General features: G+C 42.0%; 1 protein-coding gene across 2 annotated transcripts; it reads right to left on the reverse strand.

Annotated features, from left to right (window-relative positions):
* Positions 1-1,152: 1,152 nt before the first annotated feature.
* TTLL12 (tubulin tyrosine ligase like 12) lies at positions 1,153-26,869 on the reverse strand. 2 transcript variants are annotated; one of them, XM_064701740.1, is made up of 15 exons: positions 26,711-26,849; positions 25,661-25,736; positions 19,809-19,981; positions 17,605-17,803; positions 16,271-16,430; positions 15,557-15,687; positions 12,769-12,845; positions 8,661-8,777; positions 8,339-8,533; positions 6,712-6,823; positions 5,604-5,755; positions 5,450-5,531; positions 4,936-5,004; positions 3,324-3,462; positions 1,153-1,531 (listed from the first exon to the last, which is right to left on the reverse strand). In XM_064701740.1, the coding sequence occupies exons 3-15, from the start codon at positions 19,949-19,951 to the stop codon at positions 1,380-1,382; spliced, it is 1,728 nt and encodes a 575-aa protein (XP_064557810.1). In that variant the 5' UTR covers positions 19,952-19,981; positions 25,661-25,736; positions 26,711-26,849; the 3' UTR covers positions 1,153-1,379. The 2 variants fall into 2 exon arrangements, with proteins under 2 accessions (XP_064557810.1, XP_064557809.1); XM_064701739.1 differs by lacking the exon at positions 25,661-25,736 and having other exon boundaries at positions 26,711-26,869.

The raw sequence follows: 26,869 nt of genomic DNA on the forward strand, positions 1-26,869 counted from the left end.
GTATTGTTTCAAACTGTTTTGAGCAGAAAAACACTGAAGGCAGAAGGATGCTACAGCCCCTTCATCTCATCTCCTCCTTTGCAATGGCCAAGACAAACCAGGAAATTCAAGCAACTGTAAAGAAACTGTGAGAACCCAGTCACAACATTTCTTTGATCAAATTTAAGTAAGGAGCCCAAACCAGTTGGGGTTCCCCTGAGAAGCAGGCCCGCATGGTGTGAGCATCACTTCTGGCTGTGCAACCCTGCTCTCCCTTCTGCCTCACCTCCATGGCAACTGGATTTCCCCAAGTTTATTTCTCCAGCCTATGCTCCAGTCAGTGGAACAAAGCAGGTTCCTGCAGACCAGCCTGAAATAGCCTCAAATATTCCTTCATGTTCCTGATCATGATGGACAATGCACCGCATGTCTGCAAGCTGGAAGCAAGGTTTAGAACTCTTACACAATTTTATAGTTGCACTTTCTTCTTGAGCACATCCTAACTCCTGCAATCTAGCTTAAGTAATTACTACCCATACAATATATATGTCATGGCAGGCAGGAGAATTTTTTGCAGCTTGCACATATAATAGCTAAATTTCAGCCAAGTGACCCTGATTTAAGGAAAGAGTAGGAATGATTCATTTCAAATGGGCAACCCACTGCCAAATACTTCTCTCTTATGCCCTAAACTTCAAAGTCCCAAGACTGTTTGGGCTTCTAGCAGTTTTCAAAATTCCTTTCATTCCTTTAGGTTTCTGCATTCCTGTGCTGCTCCAGACATCGCCTCCTGCTCACATCCTGAAAAATCTGGTTTCTTTAAGGGGCAGGCTAAGGATGACAGCCATCAGAACAAGCTTCCTAAATGCTGTGGGGTTGTTTTCTCTCTTTTTAAATAAGGAAAATGGGATGATCCATAAAATCTTTAGTCCCATTAACCCCATAGTTCACTGGACAGAAATACCCTACTTATTATTATTATGATTTCTCACCCACCAGAATATTTTTAGATCTTTGTATAGGAGGGGTAGATAAGAAAGAGATATACAAACCCCAACAGGATTCAGTAAATTATAGTTTTAATGTTGACACAAGGAACTTGTGCAATGTTTCCCAGCAAGCAAGCAATCAGGTTACCTGTAAAACAAATCCTATATTCAATAAACAAGACACTTTGTCAACACACAGCTATGTTTTATAGAAAGAGCAAAAGCAAGACGAGGACAATGCAGACAAAGGGATTATCAATACAGTATATGGCATATTCTTCTGAGACAAGTTTTTTCCCCCTGGTGATCAGTACAGAAAGACAGTTGCATCAGCAGCTCATAGAACTGAAATATAAATCCTGCTGTTAAGCATATCTGACAAGGAAATTGATGGAGTCAAATCTCCTGTGGTTAGACAATGCGTGTCACATGGCAGTTGTCTGTTTCATCCAGAAATAAGGTGCTGAAGACATCATTAAAAAAGGTAGGGTGGTATTTGCAGGCTCTGTCACAGTCAGGATTAAAGTTCACCTCCAAGATCTGAGGCTGCATAATTCTTTTCCCTGTCAAGGCAAACACAAACATTGCTGCTTAATACAAACTCTACAGAGATCCCAAATCACTATTTTTCTTTAATCCAGAAATTATAGAAAATTATTGGAAAAAGCATCTTTTGTGACCCAAACTGCCAAGCCAGCAGGGTGTTTTTGTTTCAGTGGGTTGGTTTTTATTGGAGGGACAGAAGTATGTTCTACCATCATTATCCAGAGGACAATTATCCAACAGATTCTGGAACTACTGTGCTAATTCAATGCCTCCTCTGGAAAGAGAACTTGCAGCCATTCAATATGGTCTCCCTGAATCAGCTGTTTTGCTTGTCAGTCTCAAACATCTTCAAGTAAACTCTGCTTCTCCTTTCACATTTCAGTACGAACCTTGCTTTCTTTAAATCTCCTAGGTATTTAGCAGTCCTGTTCCTTTAACTGCAGCCACCCCCATCTGCCACTTCATACCACTCCTAAAGGAAGTCAGAAAATTTAATTTTCTCTTAAAACTTCATCAGTTTTGAATCAAATGCATTCTGTGCAGAGAAAACCAAAGGATTTTGTTTAACATCTGGTGTTGAGATTGTTAAGTGAGGGAATGGATAAGTGAATCCTACTGTGCTTTGCACAGGAGCAACAAATCTCTTTGTCCACAGGCTGCCCACAGCTTTACAGCATTGCCACTGGCACCACCCCTTACTTTCTAAAGGCCAGGGACCTGTGCAGCTCATGTTCAGCCAGGCATGTTCTTTTACTACAGTAGTTGTCCTCAATCCAGTAATGTTTGTGAGCTGCTCTGCTTATCCCATTGAGGACACCTCTGGGACAGGTGAAACAGGATCCAGTGTGGACATAGCACAGCACATTCAACCCTTGCTCCACCTCATCTCATCAGCAAAGGCTCCATTTTATATCTCCTGTTTCTCAATCATGTCCCTACATGAAGCAACTCAATCTTCACAGCATCAGTCCCTGCAGCAGTGGCCATGGGGCACTCACCCAACACACAACATCTAATTGCTCTGCAGGCAAATGGGCACAGGCAAGCAACTTCTCCTGTGTCCCAGAGAACCCAGTACCACACAAAGAGAGTGTGCTCTCTTCAATACTCCCTGGCAGTTCTCTTCGTCTTGGTGCCTCTGCTACTTTTGTACCTCTACAAGGAACACATGTCTGAGTCAGGGACATTTACAGAACATTTCTGAGCCTCCTAGTGAGACAACAAACTATTCTGTCTGGCAGACTTTGCAACCAGCCCTCCATCCTCCACAGCTGCCTGGAAGAAAGGCTTCAGGTAGGCAGCCATGCTGTGGCACTAACATGAAGCAGCCTCACTCACATGTTCTTGCAGAGACTTGGTAAGACCTGAATGCCAGCCCTGAGGATATCAACAGCACTGAAATGGTGAATGTGGTCCCTTCCCTGTCACAGTAAGTCACTGTGCACCGAACACTGCTCCAAGCCTGGAAGCCATAGGCAATTAGATGTCTCCAAGATTTTCATAGAGAGTTGGGTATTTCAGACATTTGTTTGGGGTTTTTGTGTGTGGTGGTTTGATTGGATTCTTTTGGTCCCCTCCCCCACCCCCCTGTTGTTTTGCTCTGTTTTTCTCCAAACAGAGAACAACAGCAGCAGGGAAACAAGGATGCAGCTCAGCAGCATGGCAGATGCATCACTCCTGTTAAGCAGCATGGCAGATGCTATCCCCACAAATTTGCAACTTCAGGTGTCAGTGGGAGGCACAGAGAACAGACTTCTGAAAAGGTCCACAAACATAAACAATTCAACACTCAAATAAAGAGCTTCTCACCATCTCTGCTGGTGTCCCACTTAAGCATCAAGTCAATGGCATATATTGCTCTTGAAGATGGATAATTGCAGATGCCAAGAGGGGCAGGTTTAGATGTAGCAACTTGGAACAATTCAGCAAATGCCTTAAAAATACTTGCCTAGTAACAGAAAAAGCAGTGAATTCTGAATGAGCAGATAGCTTCCATAAAAGCAACACACGTTTCTAATCACTTCATTCATGCAGTGTTTGAAAGGGTTTGTATCAATTGCACTACACAACAGGTGAAAATCTGCACAGTGCTGGCTTCCAAATGTGCATTTAGACCTAATGCCAACACAAAGAAAGAACTCAGCGCCAGGCAATATCCATGGATTTTTCTGGAGAGCCAATGAATACTATGGAAATCCTAAAAATAGGGCATTTAACATTAGAATTAACCCCCTTCTCAGGCATTATGCCAAGTATTGCACTTATGTGTAGAGGAGGGGAAAAAGAAAACCTAGGAGAGTTCTGTGAAAACCAGCAGTACAATTGTGAAATTCCTGCTTTTTTTCCTGCCTATTCAGTTGTAGTCTTGCTTTGTTTTGTTCTGTTCTGCAATGAAAAATCTTCTACCCATTTATACCCCTAAGAAAGGTGGGGGGGACATAGAAATTTGAAGAATGTATTACATAGGTGTTTCAAAAAACAGTCAGATATCCAATCTGGAAATGAAATAAACCAGGAAGAACACAGAGATGTGAGTCTTAGCATTGCATTTATGCTGCAGTGAATCATTCCCTCTATTTTCGGTACTACTTTGGGTAACCTACAGGGTGTATTTTTACATCTCTCTTTTCACCCCTTGTAGTCTCTTTCAGACTATTTTAAACCCTGTCATAGTCTGAGTACACAAGGATCTAGTTAAAACAAATGTGAATTAATCTAGGAAATCAAGTCACAGTTGGAAATTTATGCACTTTTGAATGAATATGCACATATAAAGGCTCAGCTATCATTCACTCTGTTTCTTCCAGCTCCTAATAAATATGGAAGAATGAAAGAATTCAGTTTTGTGCATGTTTCTGAAGTGGCTCTTCACATTCAGCTTTTTCTTTCAAGCACAAATCACAGGAAAAATGAAAATCAATGAGAGGGCCCTCATGTGCCTTCCTGCATGTTTTATGGAACTGTAGTATTTGGAGCTTCCTTTTTAAAGTAAAAAGATGCCCTGGTATGAGAGAGCCATCTGTGCTCCTGTGAAAAGTCATCTGTGCAAGGAGCAGGGACAGAGCCCTGGCAAGGCTTCTAACAGAGAGAAGCTGGGGCAGCAGCAGAAAACTCTGCTTGAGAGTAGTCAGGACTGGCTGTATTGCTACGTCCAACATAAAGAATTATCACAGTGTGATCATGAAGTAAAATTCTCAAATTAAAAACACAATCCTCAAACAATCAAGTATTTGAGGGCAAATTACACAGTTTGAAGTAAAGGTTAACATATGATCTCCTTTGTGATACACAAGAAACATGTCTTCTAAGAAAAAAAAAAATCCTAACAACCCAAGACTTCTGGAAAAGCTGGTTTGCTGAGTATAAAAAACCCAAAACACATAATGAACATTTACAAGAGAAAGATGAGTTGCTGACTTACTTGTACTGTTGTCCAAGGATATTCAGGATATTGCTTTTCAAACAGAGGAATAAAGTCTTCACAGTGCACCTAAAACAGTTCAGTAACATCAAAGGCTGTCTTGGTCAGGAATGACAAGAGAACAGAGCATCAAATATATTTGCCATTCATACAAATGCAAGTAGAGAACTAGGGAATTAAGACAGCTCCTGAATACCTTCCTTGTTCCAGGATTTCTTGTTGTAAAAGATCAAAAGTGTAAGGCTTTGACAATGACAAGCTGTTGTTTTTTATACTTCTTTTATTGTCTCTCTCGATGTGGATTCCATTCAGAACATAGGTTTGTATTACTTTAGATAACCACAGGTGACTGGGGCAAAGAGGGGAAAGAGTCTAGGAAAGTATTTGCTTAGGACTTCAGGTATTTTGAACACCCTGTTGAAGTGGATGTGAAACAGACTATTTGCTAACAGCAAACACCAGAAGATTTTCTACCAACAGAAAGTGGAGGGAGTGTTTTGGGCAGTTTGCTCACCTGTTTCAATGTCGCACCAGGAGCGTAATTCATGACGGTGAAATGCTTCTCGTAGTCATCCAAGTCATCAAGCGAGAACACCCTAAGGAACAGAACAACCGCTCAGTTTAAGGGCTCTGTGTCAGCAGCGCAGCCTGCGAGGGGAGGGCAGCACCTGTTGGAGAAGCGCAGCCAGAACACGTCGTAGCTGTAGAGCCGCAGCGGCTGCACCGAGCGCAGCAGCACCACGTAGCGCACGTCGAACTTCACCTGCCCCACGTCCTCGCGCCCAAACAGCACCGGCTCCTCGATGTACTTGCACACCACCTGCAGCACAGCACAGCTCAGTGAAGTGCAAGTGTCACACACCTACAGCACAGCACAGCTCAGTGAAATGCAAGTGTCACACACCTACAGCACAGCACAGCTCAGTGAAATGCAAGTGTCACACACCTACAGCACAGCACAGCTCAGTGAAATGCAAGTGTCACACACCTACAGCACAGCTCAGTGAAATGCAAGTGTCACACACCTACAGCACAGCACAGCTCAGTGAAATGCAAGTGTCACACACCTACAGCACAGCACAGGGACAGCTCAGGTGAAATGCAAGTGTCACTGCACCTTGGTGACTTAGGGCAGCCCTGCCTGCATTTCAGCTTTTCCCCAGAAAGGTGCACAAATAGACAACATTGCTTTTGTTCACACTCTGACTACAGGGTGTGGAAACATGGAGGCCAGGATTTTCTCATTTGTAAAAATCACAGATTTCTAACTCTGGTGACCTTGCTGTTTTGTAACAATTGTGAAGCAATTCTGTGTGCATTTCTGTACCCCAGAAAACACATGCAGTCCACACGTCACCAACAAATGGTTCTGAAGCGAGCTCCAGTGCTCACACACAGTGAGGTACAGGTGGATGTTGCAGGCTCCCTGTAAAAAGCTCCACAATTCATCTCCTGTTGGCAAGGGTGGTCCTTTGTGCCACTGAGCAACAACAACCAACCAGGGGACAGAAGCAATAATGTTACCAAATTGACGAGCAATGCTAACTACAGCCAGGGCAAGTTTTATTCTTTACATAAGGCAACATCAGGCTCTGAGTTCACCTCTGCAACAACTGGAGTTTACCAATTTGCAACTGAATCTACTCTGAACTGTATGCTTATGGCCAGCATATGTATTTTGAAGAATAAATTTCCTTTGTATTTTCAGACCTCGTTCTATGAAGCAGTTTTTTCAGCTCTGCTTTTTAAATCCCATTCAAAACTATGCCCTCTCACCTTTGGGCTGCTTTCCCTGTGCCTGATGATACTGTTCAGGTTGTTGGTGATGTGGGTATCCAGGCTTCTGGCCAGGTTCCATGGTTTGCATATCCAGTGATTATCTTCTCCTCTGGGAGAGAAAGTGGGAGAGCAATACCTGTAAGTATCTACCTCATTCATCCGGCTAAATATCCATTTGGCTGGATACATGTCTTCTCCCGAAAAAATACTTTATAAAGCTGTGGGCTACACTGCAAGAATTAAGACTTCTGCTGACAGCTGGGAGGAGTGGGTCTTAGGAATAAGGGAGAGAAAAGTTAGTGGTACCTTTCACAATTTTTTTTTTTAGTTAGACCTAACTCCATCTCACTGTTTATCTCCTATTGCATCTGACTCCATCAAAACTCCATGTTTTCCCATCATGGTTGGGAAAACAACCCATCAACAGCATCACCATGAACATGCACAAGCAAGTCACAGTGTGGAATTGTTCTGCCAGGAGCCTGAGAATACTCTGGCAGCGTAGTGTGCAATTTTCCAAGACCTCAAAATCATTCACATTAAATGACACCAGAACTCATCTCTTTGGGAAAAAAACCACACAGTTTATCAGCAGCTCACACTACAGGAAAATAAAACCACACCACCATCGTCTCACTTTGTAACCCCCCGACACCTCCTGGGGCAAAATTCTTTGAGATATCCTTGAGAAAATCCAGCAATATGCTGGTCTTTCCACCTATCTTTTCAAGTCAGGACAGGATGATGCTTGATGTCCTTTCCTCAAACTATTAAAATATCATAAAGTGAGCTAAAGATAGCATTTAACTTCTGTTTGTTTGAAAATCCCTACCACCTCCTTCCCACTAAGCTTACATACACACTGCATGCACGGTCAGTCCTTGATGCTGAAAAGCAATTACACCAAAGGGACACGTGGCAGGTGAGCTCTCTCCTGGTCAATGCCAGTCCATAAGACATTATGTGTAGCAAATAATGGCCAAATGAAACACCTGGCAGGTGTCACCATAATAAACAGGCATCACCAAAGCAGCAACCTTTTAACCACAGTACTCCATGCCAGACAGAACAGTAGCTAATGCTCTCTTTCTCTCTCACAAGAAGAGAAATCATAATTTCCACCCAAGGGAGCTGCACCAGCAGAAGTGTGGATTTAAAACCCTAAAAGCTCCACAACTGCTCCAGTCTAACACTAATTTTACTTTCGTAACCTTACAGAATCCAAGTACTTTAAACATTTTCCATTCCGGCTTAAGTGCAAGAACAACTGCTACTGTTCCCTTGAAATAAAATCTCACATTTGTTGCAAACACATTTTGAGGCTCTGTATATCTGTTAAACACAAGAGGCAAGATCCTGACTAGGAAAAGAGCAAAGGACTTCAACTATGTATTCAAATCACAGCAAAGTTTCTGGGTTTCAAACTGCATTGCTTAATTACTTTTACCTAAAATAAAAACCTAAAAAGCCTCTACTTTTCAGGTAAAATTCACTTGAATATAAATGCAGCAAGAGCTAAATCATGGTAGTGCAACAGCTGCCAAGCCAATATGTGGGCTCCTGGTCCTTGAGGAAAGTGAGATCAAGACAGCACAAAACCTGGGGAAAAGGAAACACAAGTCACCTTCTGTCACGTTGCTGGAAGCAGCTGATGAACTGAGGCAATTCTGTCTCGAGGTTAAAAGTCCGAGGCAACCACCTGGGCCCATCTGGTCCTCCAGCTCGCCTGGCAATGGATGCCAGGCAGTCTTTGACAGTCAGGAGGTTCTCGCATGGGAACTGATTCACCATGACCTCAGGCCTCTCCTCACTCAGCTTCCTACAACACAAACAAGTGCTTGGTGAAGGGGGAGGGCTGGGGAGGCCTCTGGGAACACAGTTTTTATAGCAAAGAAATTTAAAAAGAAGTATTATCAGGGGAATAATGAATCCTATAATTAATTAACCTATAATCTTTGAAGTGTGAGAAGTTGTAGAGGATGTCTGCCTCTCCCTCGTTGTCTGTGAATACAAAACGGGGATGTGTCAGGCTGTTGAGAACTTGAGGAATGTCTGTGAAAACCCTAGAAGAAAGAAGCACACAAAAGAAGAAAAATGTCAGTTTAGTTCCTGAAACTGATCAACTAATGCTTGAATAGAAAAAAAAACTTTTATGTTTTTCCTGTATACACTCTCTGTGACAATCTCTTCTTGATTCACACAAACAACATAAATTGAAGTGGGATAGATAAAAAACTTGAGACATTACCTAAAAATTATCTATTCTGAGATAGAAATATCAAAGGTAGTTTAGCTCTGATAGCTTCATAAAAATAACAGTTCAGAAGATGATGACTAAACCCCTGACACAGAAGCAGTAACATGAATTCACTGTTCTACATGCAATATCCAGAAATAAGAGTGGCCTTGTGAATGCCTTCACTCCTGAAAGAGCTCTAAAAATCAACTTGCTGTCACCCACATGAAAGAAAGTCATAGGAAATCCTGTCAGCTTAATTCTGTAGCTGCAGAAGATTATTTTTGTTTGTTCAGAACTGTAAATAACCCAAACATATGAAAGTAGGTACATTAGGTATATGCTGGGAATACAGAAAACTTTGAGGCTTGATACAAATTCCTTCTCAACCTCATTTAAAATCATACAAAACACCAACCCAAACCTCACATACATTTCAGAATGTAACCAAGAATGAGGTAAATTGTTGTGTATCTTAGGAAAGTTCCCTCTCAAATAAAACCAGTGACTTGGATGCTAAAATAAGCAGATAGAAATAATGCTTGTTTTGATGACTTTATAGCTTTAAGTGAGGCCACTTAATTCAGAATTCAGCATGTTAACTCAAAAAGCAAGACTGTTTTTTATTTCATTCTCATGGTAAGGAAACATTTGAACAGAATAAAAAGACACTAATTTTTTCCATGAGAAACTACTCTATTCTTCCTTCTCTCCAGATCTATTCTTATTAGTTGTAAACTTTCCTCTCCTCCTCCACTACTAACCAATTGGAAAATATATTCCCCTGAGAGACACTTCTCTAACTTCTCTAAAAAGATGAACTGCAGAAATAGCCCAGTCACAGGGGGAAATAAATTCTTTAAAAAGCAAAGTATGTAAGGTGCTTTGCATAGCTCCATGTGTGAGATATTACAATATTTATACTATTTGTGCTGAAGTCTGTAACTGACAGAGCTGACTTCACTCTGGATGAAGGGAATCAGCCTGTTGAAAGAAGCCACCAGTCCTTCCTCATTGTTGCAACAGAACAAAATTAGTATTTCCACAGAGTCCCACTAGCATTTCTTCCTGCAATTTGTGGCTTCTTGGCTTCTCCTTGTAAGTCTGCACACAAGGGGAAAGTGTAATACCAAATGTACTGGATCCACTACAAGTGCTGCCAAACCCACAAGCTCCCCTAACATCCACTGGTTTGGAGCAACTGTTAGTCCTTGCTGGAGCAAGAGGAAATCAAAGTGGTGACCTAAAGATAAAAGGCCAATTATATAATGCCGTAACAAAGTCCTGAAGCATCCAAAATCTCCACACAAATAGGCAAGAAAGAACACATGCAGCACAAGAAGTACTAAAATTGATCTTGTTCAGAATCCCAAACTGGTTCTTTACAAACACACCCTACAAGTCACCATCCTACAAAGATCCAGTCCCAGAGCACTCAGGATTACATATTTGAAGACTTGCTAAAATGCAGCACAAAAGAAACAGGGGAGCTCAATTTAGCTTTAAGTGCAAGAACATCATTGCAATAAGATGATGGAGGTTAAGATCAGAGAGGCAATAAAGCCATTTCATTTGCTCTAAGGTAATACACTGGTAATGTCACAAAAAGACACAGACAGGTAAGGAATGCACCAAGTCCCATTGTGGCTTTGGCAGAGGGCAGAACACCTCCACTGCAATCCTGTGTTATCAGCCAAGCTATTCTGGACCTTTCAGTCCAGTATCAGTGGCACACTGAACTAATGAAGCCAGCTAACCATGCCTCCCAAATTATGGGTTTTTTCCCCTGGTCTCACTGAAGTCCTGGAAGGGATGCTATGAACTCTGGGATTAAAGATGACATTCAGTGAAATGATACAAGTAAGATAAATATGTTTAGATGTTACTTAACTTGAAACTTTAAATATCTAAAACTAAGAAGCAGTTATGAGAATCAACTCCCACAGCACAGAGCTGACAAGACCAACCAAAACAAAGAGTTGCCTCACAACAGCTCTTTGGACATTTTAAAACAGTAACTGATGTAGCTGAAAAGAAACATGAAAGAGAAGATCAAAAGAAACAGAGATGATCAAGCCCAACACCAACTGGAAAGACTTTCCCTAATAAATCTGTCTTTGAAGCATTTAGATCTTTGATTCTTTTTTTCCATTCAGCAATCAGCACAGCTGGATAGAGCAATCTCCCTAGGGCAGCAGTTACTATGCTACAAGCTCTAATTAAACCTATAAATTTGCTGTATCAAACTACTTGTACTCACTCCCCTGCTTTTCAGGGCTCAGGTTAAACATTTATTTGATCTTCCACTCTCTGTCTTAACTCTGCTTGGATACAAGATGCTAAGAGTTTGTTCCAGGTTCTAAACTCTGCAGCTTGAATTTCTTCTGAATCCCCTAAAACAGCAGCAATCCACAAAGGAGAGCACAAACATCATTAACAGGCTACACCCATCTACCCAGCTCCACATGTTCCCATCTGTCTGCCCAGGGTGACAGCCCTAAAACCTTTAGGGAAAGCCAAGAGCACTGGAAGGCTGCAGCTCCCACTCAGTCATCTGGACTCTGAGATGCTGCTCTACCTGTGGAGGAGCATTAGTACACAAAATTCAGAGCTGAGAGAGACCTTACAGCCTCCTGTCCAGACATGAACAAGATAAAGGAAAAGGGAGGGAAGCCCTTAAGAGTACATTAAATTTCCACTAAAATTTACATTAAAGAGTGGATTAAATTTCTTAGAAGAAAAGCAGGAAGAATTTCATGTGCTTCCCGCTCCTTCCCTGCCTAATGTGAGTGCCATTCATTTGAAATGTAAGATACAAACTAAAGAGGTTTCTGCCTCTATCAGAATGCATCTGCCTTTGACTCCTGCATCTGAGTACATCAGATGAAAAGTATCAGCTTTTGCTTATCCTCACATGTAACCAGAGATTTCAACTACAAATGAAACTTTGACTACCACTGGCCTCTCCACAAGAAGTGACTTCTGATTCTCAGTAGTTCTCCTCAAGTAAACTTCATCTAGGGAGTAACAAATCAACACAAGAAGCTGGTGTGTGAGTACGCCTACCAAATACATTTTCGTGCAACTTTAGCATTTAAGCAAAAGGTTTCAAGCAAGAACTGTGATCCCAGTGTCAGACCACAAACACCCCAGAGAGCAACTCACAGCACATGCTAAGCAATGGTTTGTCCTGGAATAAAACCAGTAACAAGGCAGCCTGGCCATGCAGCACCACTGTTTTTGCTCAAAAAAATCTCTTATCTTTGCAATGTTCTTCCAGCTTTCTTCTGAAATGGTTTCACAGCATACAGCTCATTTTTGTAGTAAACACATGCCCAATCTAAAACATCGCAGGTTTTTATAGGATTCCTGTTTGGTAATGCCATCTGAACAAGGGGAATAGTCTATTATATATTCACATAGCAACCCCTGAGGACATACATGCTATAATGCAGAAGACAAGTCTTTAGTGCCTCTTCTACACCTTAAATCATTCTTAGAGAAAACAACACCGTGTAACTTAGTGTTAAAACATGATGCAACTTTTCTTTCACCAGAAGGTGGCACTTACTAAAAAAAAAGAAACAAAAAACCAAACTAAATTTATTTTTTAGAAATTATGTAAGCGACAATTCATTCACTTTGAAGAATAAATCCAAGAGCAGTAACTAGAAAGTCAGAATTTTAGGCAAGTGGCTCCATATAAACCCACCTTTAACTTGCCTCTGTTCAAAGATGGAAAAGGCTGTTCAGCCTGAACACACTGCAATTACTGCACATTATCATGATAAGAAAACATTTTGTTTGTGGATACGTACTTGAAAACTTTGTCTTTGGCATAAACTGGTGGATTGATCGCTACAGGAAGTTTTTCCTTGTTTTCTGCTAAAATTGCCTAGAAAACAGAAAACCACAAAAAGTTAATTCCAGGCAGAATGAAAGAGTTCATTGCATGTCTTACTCCATTCTCTTTGGTGCAAGTGAATTTCAGGAAAGTCATAATTCCATTATGTTGTGTACTATGTTGTTCAGAAAAAAAAAAAAAAATCAGTACAAGAACAGAGGCAGAAGGAAATCCTAACAGTAAAAAGGAGTAAGAAATAGGGCTTCAAGACCAGAGCACATCAACACTGCTGAATGACCCTGAGAAATTCTTGTCTCCTAGACATGAAAAAAAAAAATTCCTCAAATCACAGCCAACCATATGCAATAGAAGACAAAGTTGTTGTATTTCCAACAAAATGGAAGACTGACCATCTAGCTGTGATACTTTGTTACAGATGTCTAAAAAAATTGTAGGACGTTGGAAGCCAATTCTGCTCCTGTGAAAATGAGCAAAATGTTTTTTGCAGTCCTCAGCAGTAACCATGCCTGCAATGTCTCTCTCCATCCTGTACAGCCCCCCTCTGACTGCTGAAAGGAAATACACTTTGGCACCCCTGCTGATGCCCTGCAAAAGGAAGCAGCTCTCAGAAACTCTGGGACAGGAGAAGTACATCTTGAGAAAGAAAAGCAGCTGCTGCTGTGCAACAGATCTTTGAATTCCAGCTGATCCAGACTGTCATAAATTGCAGTGAAGGGCCTGTCCAGCCACATATGTACCTCTTTACCTTTAAGGTTGGTATAGCAATAAAATCCTGCTTAAGTGGAAAGAGAAACAAAACCACAATGGTAATCAAAGATCTTAGACACCCCCTTCTGAAAACTTGTGAGAGATTACCTAAAAATTATATATTCTGAGATAGAAATATGAAAGGTAGTTTAGCTCTGACAGCTTCATAAAAATAGCAGTTCAAAAGATGATGACTAAACCCCTGACACAGAAGCAGTAACATGAATTCACTCTTCTACATGAAATATCCAGACTGGGCAGGAACAAATACACAATAATGGTTGCAGTCACTCCAGAAAAAGAAAGGAGCCTGTACTTTTAAGGTGAGAAGATTACAATTCTCAGAACAGTACCAGAGGATGCATTACTGTGTTTTTTGCAGCTCAAACCCAGGGAGCTGTTGAAATCTCCCCAGTCCCATGAAGATACTTCCTCCATCCCAGACATTCCATTAGAAGCTGCCTCCCCTGACACTTGCTTCTGCAATCAGTGCCCCATCATCACCCACAGCATCATCTAAGTTAGTTACAGCCTTTGTGGTCTGTGTTGGAAACTGGAATTGGATAACAGAATAAAAAACAGGTATCAAAAAGTTATGCCAAAATGTTGCTGAGTTGTCACAGCAACTAGGATTGTTTTACATATAATGAGAACTGTCAGCAACATGGTATCTCTTTCTGGCTGTATCACCTTTCTAGCTGTATCTAGCTGTATCTCTTTCTAGCTGTGTCACCTTTGGTGTCTAGGGATGTGGCATGCCCTGAGCCACTCCTCACTGGTTTGTCACTAGCTGAGACTTTCTTTCACTCTAGATGTCCAGCAGTAAATAAAAGCTCTGTTGGTTGGTTCTAGCATCAGCAGAGCTCTCATCTCCCCTCAACAGCTGAGTGGCAGAGACAGTTTTAAAAAAAAGCTACCTTGAAAAGATGTTTTTAAGGTAGAGTGGTAAAGGAGGATTCTGGACTTATTTGCCACACAGTTCCTTAACTTGACCCGATCATACCAAAACGGAATTAAAACACGCAAAAGTTGCCTTCTCTGAGACCAAGGCTCTTTTGCCAACAGCATACATATAGGACAAACTCTGGGTGCATTGCTGTTCCTCTGTTAATGCAAAGTACAGCTCTTCCAAAAATGCAAAATCACAACCAATCCATCTGCCTTGGGTTACAAGACAGCCCAGCTATTATGAGTGTACAACTTTACCAAGCAGAAGCAGGTTAACTACACTTCTGACTAGATATTGTTAGTAACAAGCTGGATAGAGCATTTTCTGCCTCTCAGCCACCATAAAGAAACACAGGGTAGGGGTTTAGAAGCTGTATTTTGAATGCTATTAGTGGCCAGTAGCAAACTCATAGGTATCAGTTTCCTCATTTTTCTAAGAAGTGAATCTCATGTAGACATTGTTCATGACAAGGAGATTCCAAACATTAATTTCACATCTTTAAAATACCCCAAACGTTTATTAGAAAGGAAACAAACTGAATCAGTACTTTAGAAGCATGCCGACAACTTAAAAAATGTTTGTGCTCCAATATTTATTAGTTCTAAACCACAACATAGCCCAGCATCCAGTCTGAAAAATTAAACTTTTCTTAAAATAATAAAACAAAACTTTCTGTAATTCAAGACTGAACAGCAATGCTACAATAACAAATTCAATCAAGAAGCCTAATAGGCAATGTATCAAACATCTACCTGGAAGATTGATGCCTCATATGAAGTACCTTGTAGTGTGCTTATAAAAATAGCCATGCAATACAGCAATAAAATATTAAAACTTGTTTATGTTGCTCCAGTATTTAAATACTTAAATATTACATATAAGACATTTCTTATCTCACTGTGCTCTGAATTGTTTTTTTATTTTAATGGCTGTCCTTTGAATCAGTCTTTAAAAAGAAGCAAAATCAGAATTCTTGCAATGCTTTTCGAGACTCTGCCTCTTATTTAAAGAGATAAGATATGGAATTAACCTGTTAAAATCATACCTGGTAATGCTCATCTGGTGGCTCTGGAGTGGAAGAGCTGACATCCAACACTTCAGGCAGCCAGGGTAACAAAACACACTTCCTGATCAGGCGATCCGTCTCCCCGTGAGCGTAATCACGAGTGACCTCATCTGCACCAAAACCAGGAGAACCTTTAGGAACTGCCTTTCATTTCCCACTGAAAATCTTCAAATGACAGCTGCACAGTCAATACCAGCACAACTTTTGTTATTTAAATGAAAAATTAGAGATAATTAATGAAACATGATAAAAGAAGTATTATTTAAGATGTTTATCTTCTCCACATGATGGAGGCAGAGGCTGACCCCTGATTCAGATTACAGGAATAAATCATTGGCCTGGTGTTTCCCAACTTTCAGAGCCTGACTTTCCAACTCAAAGCTACAAACACAGATTTTAGGGGATTTTTTTTAATCCCTTAGATGACTGAATCTGCAGTTTCACTAAGGTAGTGATGCAAGATTTAAATTCTCTGTCAATAGCAACATTTTTGGACTGCTAAAAGGTCTGTATCCTAAAATACAGAAATATTAGACAAAGAGAACTTTTATATTTGACACTGTTACAAGAATGCAGCCATTTTGGTCTTGAAACATTCGTTCTACCGTGAAATGTTCAATGATTTTGTAAGAACTGGCCCATTTTCTATTGCAAGCTTTAAAGAAAACCCCAGCTCCTCAGACACACACTCACCACCAGTTTCAAGGTCTCTCAAAGGCCAGAGAATCGTGTAAGCAATTTGTTGAGGCATATAAAACAGAGGGGCTGCTGCAAAACTTGGCTGGTCTGAATGCTGAATGCGTGATCCAAATTCATCCATGATGTACCAGACAGGAACCTTCTCCTCTGCAGTCTGCATGAATAAACAGAGGGGGACATCTTGCACACATGGAGTGCAGGAAAAGCTCCATGAGACAGAGGCACTGGCAGCACCCCTACACCACTTCTCAGATTCCTCCTTCAGCCTCCTCTTTCTTGTGCTACTGCTATTGCCTACCAGACCCACTTTCCCTGAACCAAACCAACTGCTTAAAACAGCTAAACCAGCAGAAGGCTGCTTGGCAGGATTAGTTTTCCTTCAGTTTCTCTCAGAATCAATCAGCTAAAAAGTGTCTGAAGCTTAAGTGTGAAGGAGATCGACACTGCCACCTGCAACAACAGCTGGCTCTAAGTGCAGAGGCTGCATCGTCAAAGTGCCCCCTTCCTGCAACACTCATAATGAAAAAATCCTGAATGAGAAAATAAACTTCAAATTGCTTGGTAGCATTAATGTGGCCTTTTTATGGAGGCAGAAATGGAGCAGAGAGAGTAGACTTGAGATATTTCCTAGAAAAGTGAACAGAAGACAAGTTCAGCTACGGGATGAATTAATTGCCTTCTGGAGAATCACTTTTCAAGTAGTAACACAGATAATTCCATTTCACTCACAAGCTATTCGTGACAAATTGAGAAACAGAGAGATAGGATAGAAAGACTCAGAGATACTGTTCAGATTTCCCTTTCATTTAAGGAAAAAGTCACACTGAATCCCCTTCTCAGGGATTTTTCAGACCTGATTCTTCTGTGAGTTAAATTTGAGCTTAAATGATAAAGATGACCAGTCCAGAGAACATCTCAAGACTCTGAGCTAATAGGGGCAGTCTGCTCATGCTCTCACTTCTCAGGGCTAGCCCTGCCCATCCTGCATAGGGCTGAGGCCAAAGAATTAATTTTTCTCCTCTTCAATTCAAAAGACTCAAAAAAACATTGGAGCTCCAATGCAAACGGTACAATAGGGTTTTCACCTGCACCCCAAGGGTTGTAGTCCCTCAAAAATGGCACTTGAAGCGTTTGAAGGCTCAAGACATGTTTGCACAGTGCTGAAGGACTACAGAGGGCAGGGTGACCTTGTGTGGTCTTACCCACACACCCTAAAAGCAGCATCTGCTCTTCTTCCAATGAGAAAGAACACCTGTAAGGATCTTTGCTAATATTCATGTATTGGAACATATCCACCCCAAAATTTTTAGCATGCCGTACATTCTTACCCCTTGAGAGAGCTGGTAGGTCTGGCTGTACTTCCACATCTCCTGCAGCACGTGCTGGATGCTGCCCTCGTCGGGGATCTCTCCGTGGAAGGCGATGCCCATGAGGTTGGCCATCCTGTGCAGCAGGCCGGGCACCTGGCGCAGCTGCTGCCGCGCGTGCTCCGCGCGGAACGTCCAGGCGTGGTCCACGAGGAACACGCTGCAGGAGAGTTAGGGTGGCACCAGCCCGGGTGGGGTTACCCCCAGGGCTCTCTCACACACACAGACACACACACACACACGTGCTCTGAACAAATGCTGCCTTTCCCTGCAGATGGTGTGATAGCTAATCTGCTCTTAGTCACAAAGTCACTCCCTGAGCACACACCGGGGCATTGCAGGAGCAACTTTCCAGCAGTAATTCACACTCTGGTTTTGCTCTAAAGAGCTTATGGTGCATTAATGAGCATTTCCATGAAAATGAGGAGCAGGTAAAGAACAGGCACTCAGTTTTTGAGCTTATTCCCTTTAAAAGCCAAGAACACAAATACCTTCCCTTTTTATCACTAGGAACTCTACTGCAACAACCTGATATTCTTGCCTTAACCAGGAAAACAATACACTGATTTGAAAAATTACTTGAGGACCTTGTTAGCCACAGGGTTTGTGATATCTACTGTCATCTGTAAAGCCAGGTGGAGAAGTCTGATCATTAGAAGCCTGTATGTGCTATTAAAAGAAAATGAGCAATAAGTTTTGATCGTTTCCATTTGTTTTGGTTTTTTTTCTTTGGGTAGGGGTGGGGTTTGTCACCAAATTATTTTTAGAAAAAATTGCATTGCTTAAAAAAATTACAATCTAACCCAAAATAAAACCATACATATCTGGCACAGCTTCCCTTGACAAGTTTAATCCTTGCTTAGGCTGCATGACTTTTAGAAAAAAACCACAGTTTTTCAAACAGAAGGATTCTTCACATTTTGGTGATATCATCTGACTAAACGATTACAGAGAAAAATTTGAATTCTACTTGCTAGCAAAATCCCCACACCAAATAAAATACCCTCCACAACACCCATATTTCAGGAGGCTAAAAACACGTTAGCCGTCACATAGGGCAAATATGGTTGAACAATTATTGTATCCCAGATTCCACACACACATGAAACTTCACTTAATTTTAAAATTAAAGACTCCAGAGAATGCTAAGGTCAAGCTCTTTCAAAATGTTAGCAAACAGGTGTGGTGGTGTTCTGCTCCCACATTCAAACTACCTGAATGCTGCAAAGAAGCCCAAGATTATCACAGGAGTTGGTTCTGGACTTGATAATTCAAGTGTATTGTCAGATTTAGAAAGGTGATTACTTAGGTTAAGGCAGGGGTATAAAGGCACATACCTATGAATCTTTGTTGGTTTTACTCATCAAGCTTAATTTAATTTTTTAGAGTTTGCATGTTTACCAAAGACCTAAAAAGTATGAATGGTCTCACAGAAGTTTTACAGAACTGAGCAGAACTGAACTTAGATCTCCAGCAGAGATGATGTCATCTCACTGCTTTTAATTAATGTATGACAAATACCCTGGTCTATATCTGAAACCAGTAAGAACACAAAAAGCAGTACTATAAACTTTACTATAAACTAAAGTTGTTTCTTACACAACTTTATATAGTCTTATACATGCTTCCTAGTCTTACACTCATGACAGATAAGCTGATTGTTAGCAAGAGAACAGTAATTTAATATACTAAATTCCACACACATGCACACAACCACTCTTGAACTATACTTCAGCCAACTGAAGGAAATTGAAGCCCACAGAATATTACTGTGAATACCTTCTTGGCATGAGGAGATCACAAGTATTTCTTTAGTTTTTTTTCCACAGGCACACAGTCTTGCAGATACAAAGGTTTGCTTTATTTCTGCAGAAATCATTTCAAGGTTGCCTTTTCCTTATTTTCTCCCTGAATTTACTAAAAACCAATTTCTAAATATCTTCCTGCATGATTGAAAAAGGAACCACATTAAGATGTTTGTGCTCCCAGTACCCTGTGAAATGGGTGCTTCATAGCATGCATCTTTCCTCAAACATGCAGCTATGTCTTAGAGATAGAAAAGAGGATTTCTGAATAGGTTCCAACCAGTCTCAAAGCAAGTCACTATTATTTTAGGGTTTCACACCACTCAAAGACTGAACAATATTTTCAAAAACACAACTCACCTATTGGGATTAGAGGCCTGAAGTCCATTCTCATTTGTTACAATAACTTTGAAACAAGGTCCATTTCCAGGATTTGGTTTTTTGAATTCTTCTTCCATTTCTTCATCAACTTCTTCCTCCTCATCCACCTCTTCTACTTGCATTATTCCAAAGTAGTCACCAGCATCAAATATCTGAGATGGAAAGTGCAGAAAATATCATGCAACTGGATAAGATAGAACTCTGATATGCACAATGAGACACCTGCAGACATTTCTTCCCTGTAATCTGATAAAAAATGGCATTTTTAACTTAGGAGATGAATGAACAACAGTATTTATTCTTTCACATTTTAACAGAGCTGTTTGTTTGGGAAGTTTCTTAGTCAATACTGGCAGGAAGCTTTGTTGGTTTCTTTGGCAGCAGCAGGTCTACTAATGATTGTCTATCAGTTTAATGCCTCACTAAGAATTTTAGAGGCTGAAAACAGAATACCCTTGCTCAACCTTTGCTAAAATCAGTAATTTAAGACCTGCAAAACCGAGTGTTACCCAGGCTCCACCACCATACTGAAGTACATTAAGGTCCCTGAAGAAAAAGAGCTTTTCCCAATTGAGTTCTGAACCATTAAGAAATCTCAGCCTGCTTCTCTCTCTCTTCTTTCCCTATTAAAGGAACTATCAGTGCTCACTCACCCCCAGGTAAATTGGGAGACTCCTTATACTGCTATATATCAAATTAAGTTTCATACACTTATGTCTACTAAGGTGCTGAAAGGGGTTTGTTTACATTCTTGCCCACTCTGGATGCAACAACTCCCTCCAGAACATAGAGAAATGAGGGCAGTCACCACACAGGGCTCCCTTCCCTAACAGTGGGCTTGCATATCTGGCAGAACTAAGACCCTGCTGACAACTCTCATCATTTCAAAATGAACATACGCTTTTAGGAAGACAAAAATAGGTAAAGCCTCCAAAGACTGTTGGAATTTTTCAGAGAGAATTATTTTGCTAGAATCACTCACATACTACCTAATAAACCAGGCTTGGGCAGACAGATTATTTGCCTCAATCAAATATGACTAAAAAGTAGCAGGGAAGGAGAAAGGTCTAAAGTGTGAGCTCTCGAGTTACTGGTTCAACACTCCAAACCTGCAATGGTTCAACACACAGCCTGCAATGCCACATTATTAAAAATCATTACTTCTATATATTGACAACTTCTTAGCTGTAAAATGCCAGTGGCAGCAACAAGCTTTCATTTGTTCAGGTGAGTGTTTCTACAGGACAATTATTTTTGCTAAGTCTCAACAGGAAGGTGATGAAATCAACTCCACAACTGCGAAGAAAGGGCACCTAGAAAAAACAGACAGTTGCTCAAAGAGGGAGTGTCCACCATTACGAGGAGAAAGTCAGCAGGACAGCAACAGCTACTTCTCATCTTAAGCCACAGTTCACAGATCAGATCCAAGGGGAGAAGTATCTGAAATTCCCTTCTGAGGAACAGGGGATGGTATTTTCCTCTGGCATGGCGGAAGCAAAGGGGAGGGGGCCACGTTGGATAAAAAGTCATAGAATGTCTTGGGTTAGAAAGGCCCTTAAAAGATCATCTTGGCTCCATCCCTGCTGCCACGGGCAGGGATGCCTTCCAGATGCTAACAATAGCTAACAGCTATTAGCTGCTATTAGCTAACAGCTTCTTAGCTAAATGCTAAGGAGATGCTAACAGTATGCTGGCTAATACATACATATGCATCTTTTTAGGGTAAAGAAAATTACTCTCCAAACAAACTTACTAGAGATTAAAGCTGCACCTATTTAAAAAAGAATAAAATCAGAAACTTAGTTTCTTTCACTTCAGCAGGTATCAAAATAGCAGTTCCAATTTATTTCTAGTTTTCCAGTTGCTAGAAGAGGATAACATTACTCAGTAGTAAGCAGTATCAAAACCTCTTGCTGTTCTAATAGTAGCTTTCAATGCTTTTTAAAGTCTCTGCATGGCTGCCTTGAAAATTTGTAGTTATTGAAATTCATGTAGCTGCAGGCAGGTCCCAGCAAAAGAAAGAGCCCTGCCCTGTGCTCACAACTAATTTTTGTCAGATTGGCTCCCAGCTGGGTGAGCTCCCTCGTCAGGTTTAGGGCACAAATGCTAATCCCAGCCCATGGCAGCCAGCAAACACGTTCCTCTCTTCCCTGAAGTGACACTTCAGTGCCCCTGCCCGGATCAAGGGCCACCCTCAACAACCTCCTTAGCCAGCAGAGAAGTGACAGACAAGTGAGTGGGAGCCATCAGAAAATGGAAAGTGTAAGTGGGAGCCACTTGGCATGTGCTGCATCGTGGCCCCGTGTGTGCTTTCCACACTTGGCTTTTGTCTTGAGGAGTTTGTGAGAGGGACAGGAGGCCAGCCATGGCTGACTCAGCCTCAGCCTCCCCTCAGGACAGGCTCCACCCGTTTACCAAACACCCACAGTGAATATCGAGTTCCTCCACAACACTAAGGGGAAGCTGTTGCACTTTTATTTTATTTTTTTGTATTTAATATCATCTCAAGACTGAAAAATGAAGGGATTCCAAATGCCCTAAGCCAAAGTTTGGTCTTTTCCTCTGGCAAATTATCAGATACACGAGGCTGTAGCACTTACATTTAGCATAAAATCTCCACTTTCAATACCTTTACAGAATTATGCTTAATGAAAAATTTCTTCTAGAGAATTTATAACCACCTAAAAGTGGACTATGTGTACTCCTCACCCAAAGCAAATCACACTTCTCGCAGCAGCAGCAGCTCAAAACCATCTTAATCAGCGGCTTTTTGTGAGGGTTTTGCTGTTTTTAAACTCATAGTTGATAATACAAGCAGTTCAGCAGTTCACTGATGGGTTTGGCAGAAGCACCTCGTGGTCAGTGTGGATACACAGACAGTTTTGTGTGTCCTCTCTTCCTCCCTCCCTCTGAGCCAGGCTGTCACACTGAACCTATTAACACAGCAGCTCCATTAAGGGAATCTTAAGTAAGCTCCTTAAGCAAAAACCAGCTGGATAAGATCACATCACCAATCTGAAAAGTAATCTCTGGCTTGAAGCAGAACAGGGAGAGCTCACATTAAGTATGCCACCAGCGCAACCAATAACTTCTAGACAGCAAAAAAGCACCAACACATTCCAGTGGCACAACTGCTTGCAAGTAAAACATGTTTGGGCAAAAAATCCCTCCCTCTGCATGTTCAGGTACAGCTCCAACCCAACCAAGCCCAGCAAACCACAGAACTTGATACCAAAGCAGCACATGTCATGACAATTACCACACAGGCATCTCTAGCAAATTCCTTTAAGGCACACTGGAAACTGCTCTGAAGGCCACAGGGAACTTCTGAGCAACAGGCTGCCTTCCACTGCTCTGGAAATAAAATCTAGCAGTATTACCATACTGCACTCCTTCTGGTAATTAATTAAGAGCCTCCATTTCTAACTGGGATGAAACTCTAAGCAGTCTTTTGCCAGCAGCATCTGAGGGCTACAAAAATCTCCCTGCAATACAGAGAAGCCTGCAAAATAACTTAGTGTATGGCTGGAATAGAAAAAGAAAAGATTATGAATAAATTAGATGCAGGCACTGTATTTTCCAGGCTTATAAAGATACTTTAGCTTATCCAAGAGCATAAGAAACATCCACTACACTAGAAACACAATTTTAGCACTTATAATGAATGATTACACATGCATATATTTTATTTTTCAAGTTTCTGTCAGTAACACAAAAAGAATTTCCTCCCAACAGATGCTGAATGTTAAATGCAAAACGAATAACTAAATGCAGGTTTACCAATCCAGCAGTTACACCATGTTTTGAATGAGCAATCCAATTACATAATGCTCTCAGAAGGAAACCTGCTCCAGCAGATCCCAAGGTAAATTAAAAAAAAACCAAAAACAACCAAACCCTCCACTTCTCACAGGCTTTGGTGCACACAGTGGAGGGAGGGTGCATTCACTCTCTATGTTGAAATACATGTGACAGTGTTCAATAGCAGCTGCTTGGGCTGGGTTCTAGAGGTATTGATGCAAGAGATATTTTTATCTCTATTATAGATGCAAATTTTTTCAAGTTCTATGCTAGAAAGTTTTAATCTTTGCAACAGGTTAGGACAAAGGAAAAATTCCTCCCATTTAACACGTCACAAGGAAACTCATCCTATGTTCTACACTGCCCTGGGGTTTTGTCCCCTAGGTTATACTTTATTACCTAGATTCCCAAAACCATTTCACCCCTTCCCCTCACCTCCTTTTCTTTCTTTACTGCTTCTCTTCCAGCCACCCTGCATAGTCCAGTTCTAAGGAAGCTCCTGTGACTCTGTCTCAAGCTGCTCAAGAGGTTATCCCAGTCCACAGCACTCCTCATAGTAACTTTTCCTGGACATCCCAATTTTCTCCATATCCTTTTGCCCTTCTTCTGGGCAAAAACCTGAAGCTGCAGCAGTAGAGACAAGCACTCTGAGCAGCTTGCTTTATCTCCCAAAGCTCACTGAAATAATTAAGTCTCTTTTTCCACACACACTGGGACATTTAGTACAGAAGAGCCTGCTCAGCCACTACTGCAAGTAAAATGAAGCAGCAGGAGCAGTCTGCTGCCTTAGGGCATGTGCTTTCTTCCTTCTGCCTTTCCTCATCCCAGTCTCCATAAAAACATCTCTCCTCGCTCTATTGTCCTACCTTCTCAGTGTCACACTTCCCAGCACAGCTGCTAACAAGCAAGGATCTCAGCCACAGGTCACGAATCTCAGGCCTGCATTAGGTCACAGCACAGGCTCAGTTTGCTACCTCCAGCTTCACACTGGCATGTGGAAACGTAACAGGTCTCAACTCTGGGTTTTCTATGCTGCCTTCTGTTCCATCCTCTTCCAGGACATCCCTTCTCATACCCTCCTACCTAAGCACAGCAGCAGATATTCTGGGGTGGTGTTCCCAGGGGTCCCAGGAGGAGGGAAGAGACGAGGATCTGACTCCATGTTTCAGAAGGCCTGATTTATTATTTTATGATATATATTATACTAAAACTGTACTAAAAGAATAGAAGAAAGGGTTTCCTCAGAAGGCTAGCTAAGAATAGAAAAAGAATGATAACAAAGGTTTGTGAGTGACCAAGACAGTCCAGACAGCTGGGCTGTGATTGGCCATTAATTAGAAACAACCACATGAGACCAATCACAGATGCTCCTGTTGCATTCCACAGCAGCAGACAATCATTGTTTACACTTTGTTCCTGAGGCCTCTCAGCTTCTTGGGAGGAAAAATCCTATGGAAAGGATTTTTCATAAAACATGTCTGTGACAATATTCCTGCTCCAAGTTCCTTGCATGAGTACTTACTGAGGGGGGTGTAATTCCACAAGGAGTTTGCTTGAGATAGTATAGATTTTCAGTAATCTTCTCTGTAATAAACACATATTCCTGTTATTAATACTACCACACAACTGACTGAAAGCAGCAGGAACATAATCAGACCTTTCCTGACTATAAACACTCATATCATGACTTGCAATGCTTTTCTCCTGTTCCTACTTCGGAGCTGAGATGGGGAAAAGAAGTACTCAGGTAATTAGAAATTACTTTACCTGTACATGGGTGTTAAACTGCAGTTCCCTCACCTTCTCTACCATTCTATACTATCAGTTTAAACTTCTCAGCCCATCTAAGCCATTTCTTCACTGCTTATCCTGCCTTCCAGCAAACCACCACTAGTTGCTTTCTCCAGTTATCAGATCTCTTTCTCTCCCCAGGACTAGAAATTCACCTCATTCATATCTTCTTCTCCAGGTGAACTCCTCCAGTCTCCCTCAAGAACTCTCAATTCTCCAGAAGAAAGGTTTTGGCTTACCTCTCTTTCCTGCCTCAGCTCCTTGTTCCTTTACTCCCACAAATCAAAGACAGCTTTCCTCATCACTGAGGCTGGGCTGCAGATGTGCAAACAGAAAAAAACTGTCTAAATACAACCCGTGTCTTTACAATCTGTTTAAAATCACTCATTTTCTTGTCTTTGTTTCTCTTCCCTTTCTCTTTACAAAGCTCCAGGAAGCAAGCAGATGGTTGCTACAAAGGTGAAAAGGGATACTCCACCCTGCAGTGTGCCTGTGTCTCCACACTCCCTTTAGCTCAGGGCCAGGGGCCAGCTTCACCTGAAGAGCACTGCCCGAGCCAGGTAACTCATGCACACATGAGATGAGCTGGCTGAGCTCTGCACAGTTATAAGTGACCGCAGGGCAGATCTGCGTGGAACTGAACTGGAAAAAAAAATTAAAAATAAGGCAAAAGTCAATCCAAACCATAATGGATCAAGATATGACAACATCCTTACTCTAACACTATTACGGTTGCTGTTTTTTCTTAACCCTCTTTCATAAAAAGCTGAAGGGTTGAGGACACTGTCCTGCATTTGCCTGGGCCAGAGACAATTTCCTTCTGTGAAGTTGCTAAAGTGCAGTGGTTTTTTCAATTCATCACCTCTCTCCAGTACTGTATCGCTAGTTACAAGGCTTTCCAAACGCTTCCAAACTTCACGCCGACAACAAAAAGACGAAATCAGATATGTACAATACACCTGACGTCTTTTACAGCCCCGAGCTTCAGTCTCGGTAACACAACCCGCACCGCGCCTTTCCCGCTGTCCCCTGCTAAGCAACACCGGGACTCTCCTGTCTTCTTCGCCCAGGGCTGCAGGGGCTGCCCTCAGCACGGCTCTCCACGGCCACTGCCACGGCCGCAGCTTGCCCATCTCGGGGCTGCTCCCTCAGCGCGGCTCTCCCCGGCCCGGAGCTGCCCTCCGGGGCTGCCCCCTCAGCGCCGCTCTCCCCGGCCCGGGGCTGCCCTCCGGGGCTGCTCCCTCAGCGCCGCTCTCCCGTGCGGAGCCGCCCCAGCGCTGCTCACCCACCTCTCCGCGCAGTTTGCGGCTCAGGCTCTCCCAGTACTGCGTGGGGACCCGCGATGCGCGGAGCGCGGCCCCGTGCAGGGCCACGAAGGCCGCCAGATCCTCCTCGCCCTCTCCCGCCATGGCCGGGCCGGAACGCGCCGGGCGGGGCCGAGGGCGGGC

This window comes from Zonotrichia leucophrys, chromosome 1A (genome assembly GCF_028769735.1).
Source record: "Zonotrichia leucophrys gambelii isolate GWCS_2022_RI chromosome 1A, RI_Zleu_2.0, whole genome shotgun sequence".
NCBI classification, from domain to species: Eukaryota; Metazoa; Chordata; class Aves; order Passeriformes; family Passerellidae; genus Zonotrichia; species Zonotrichia leucophrys.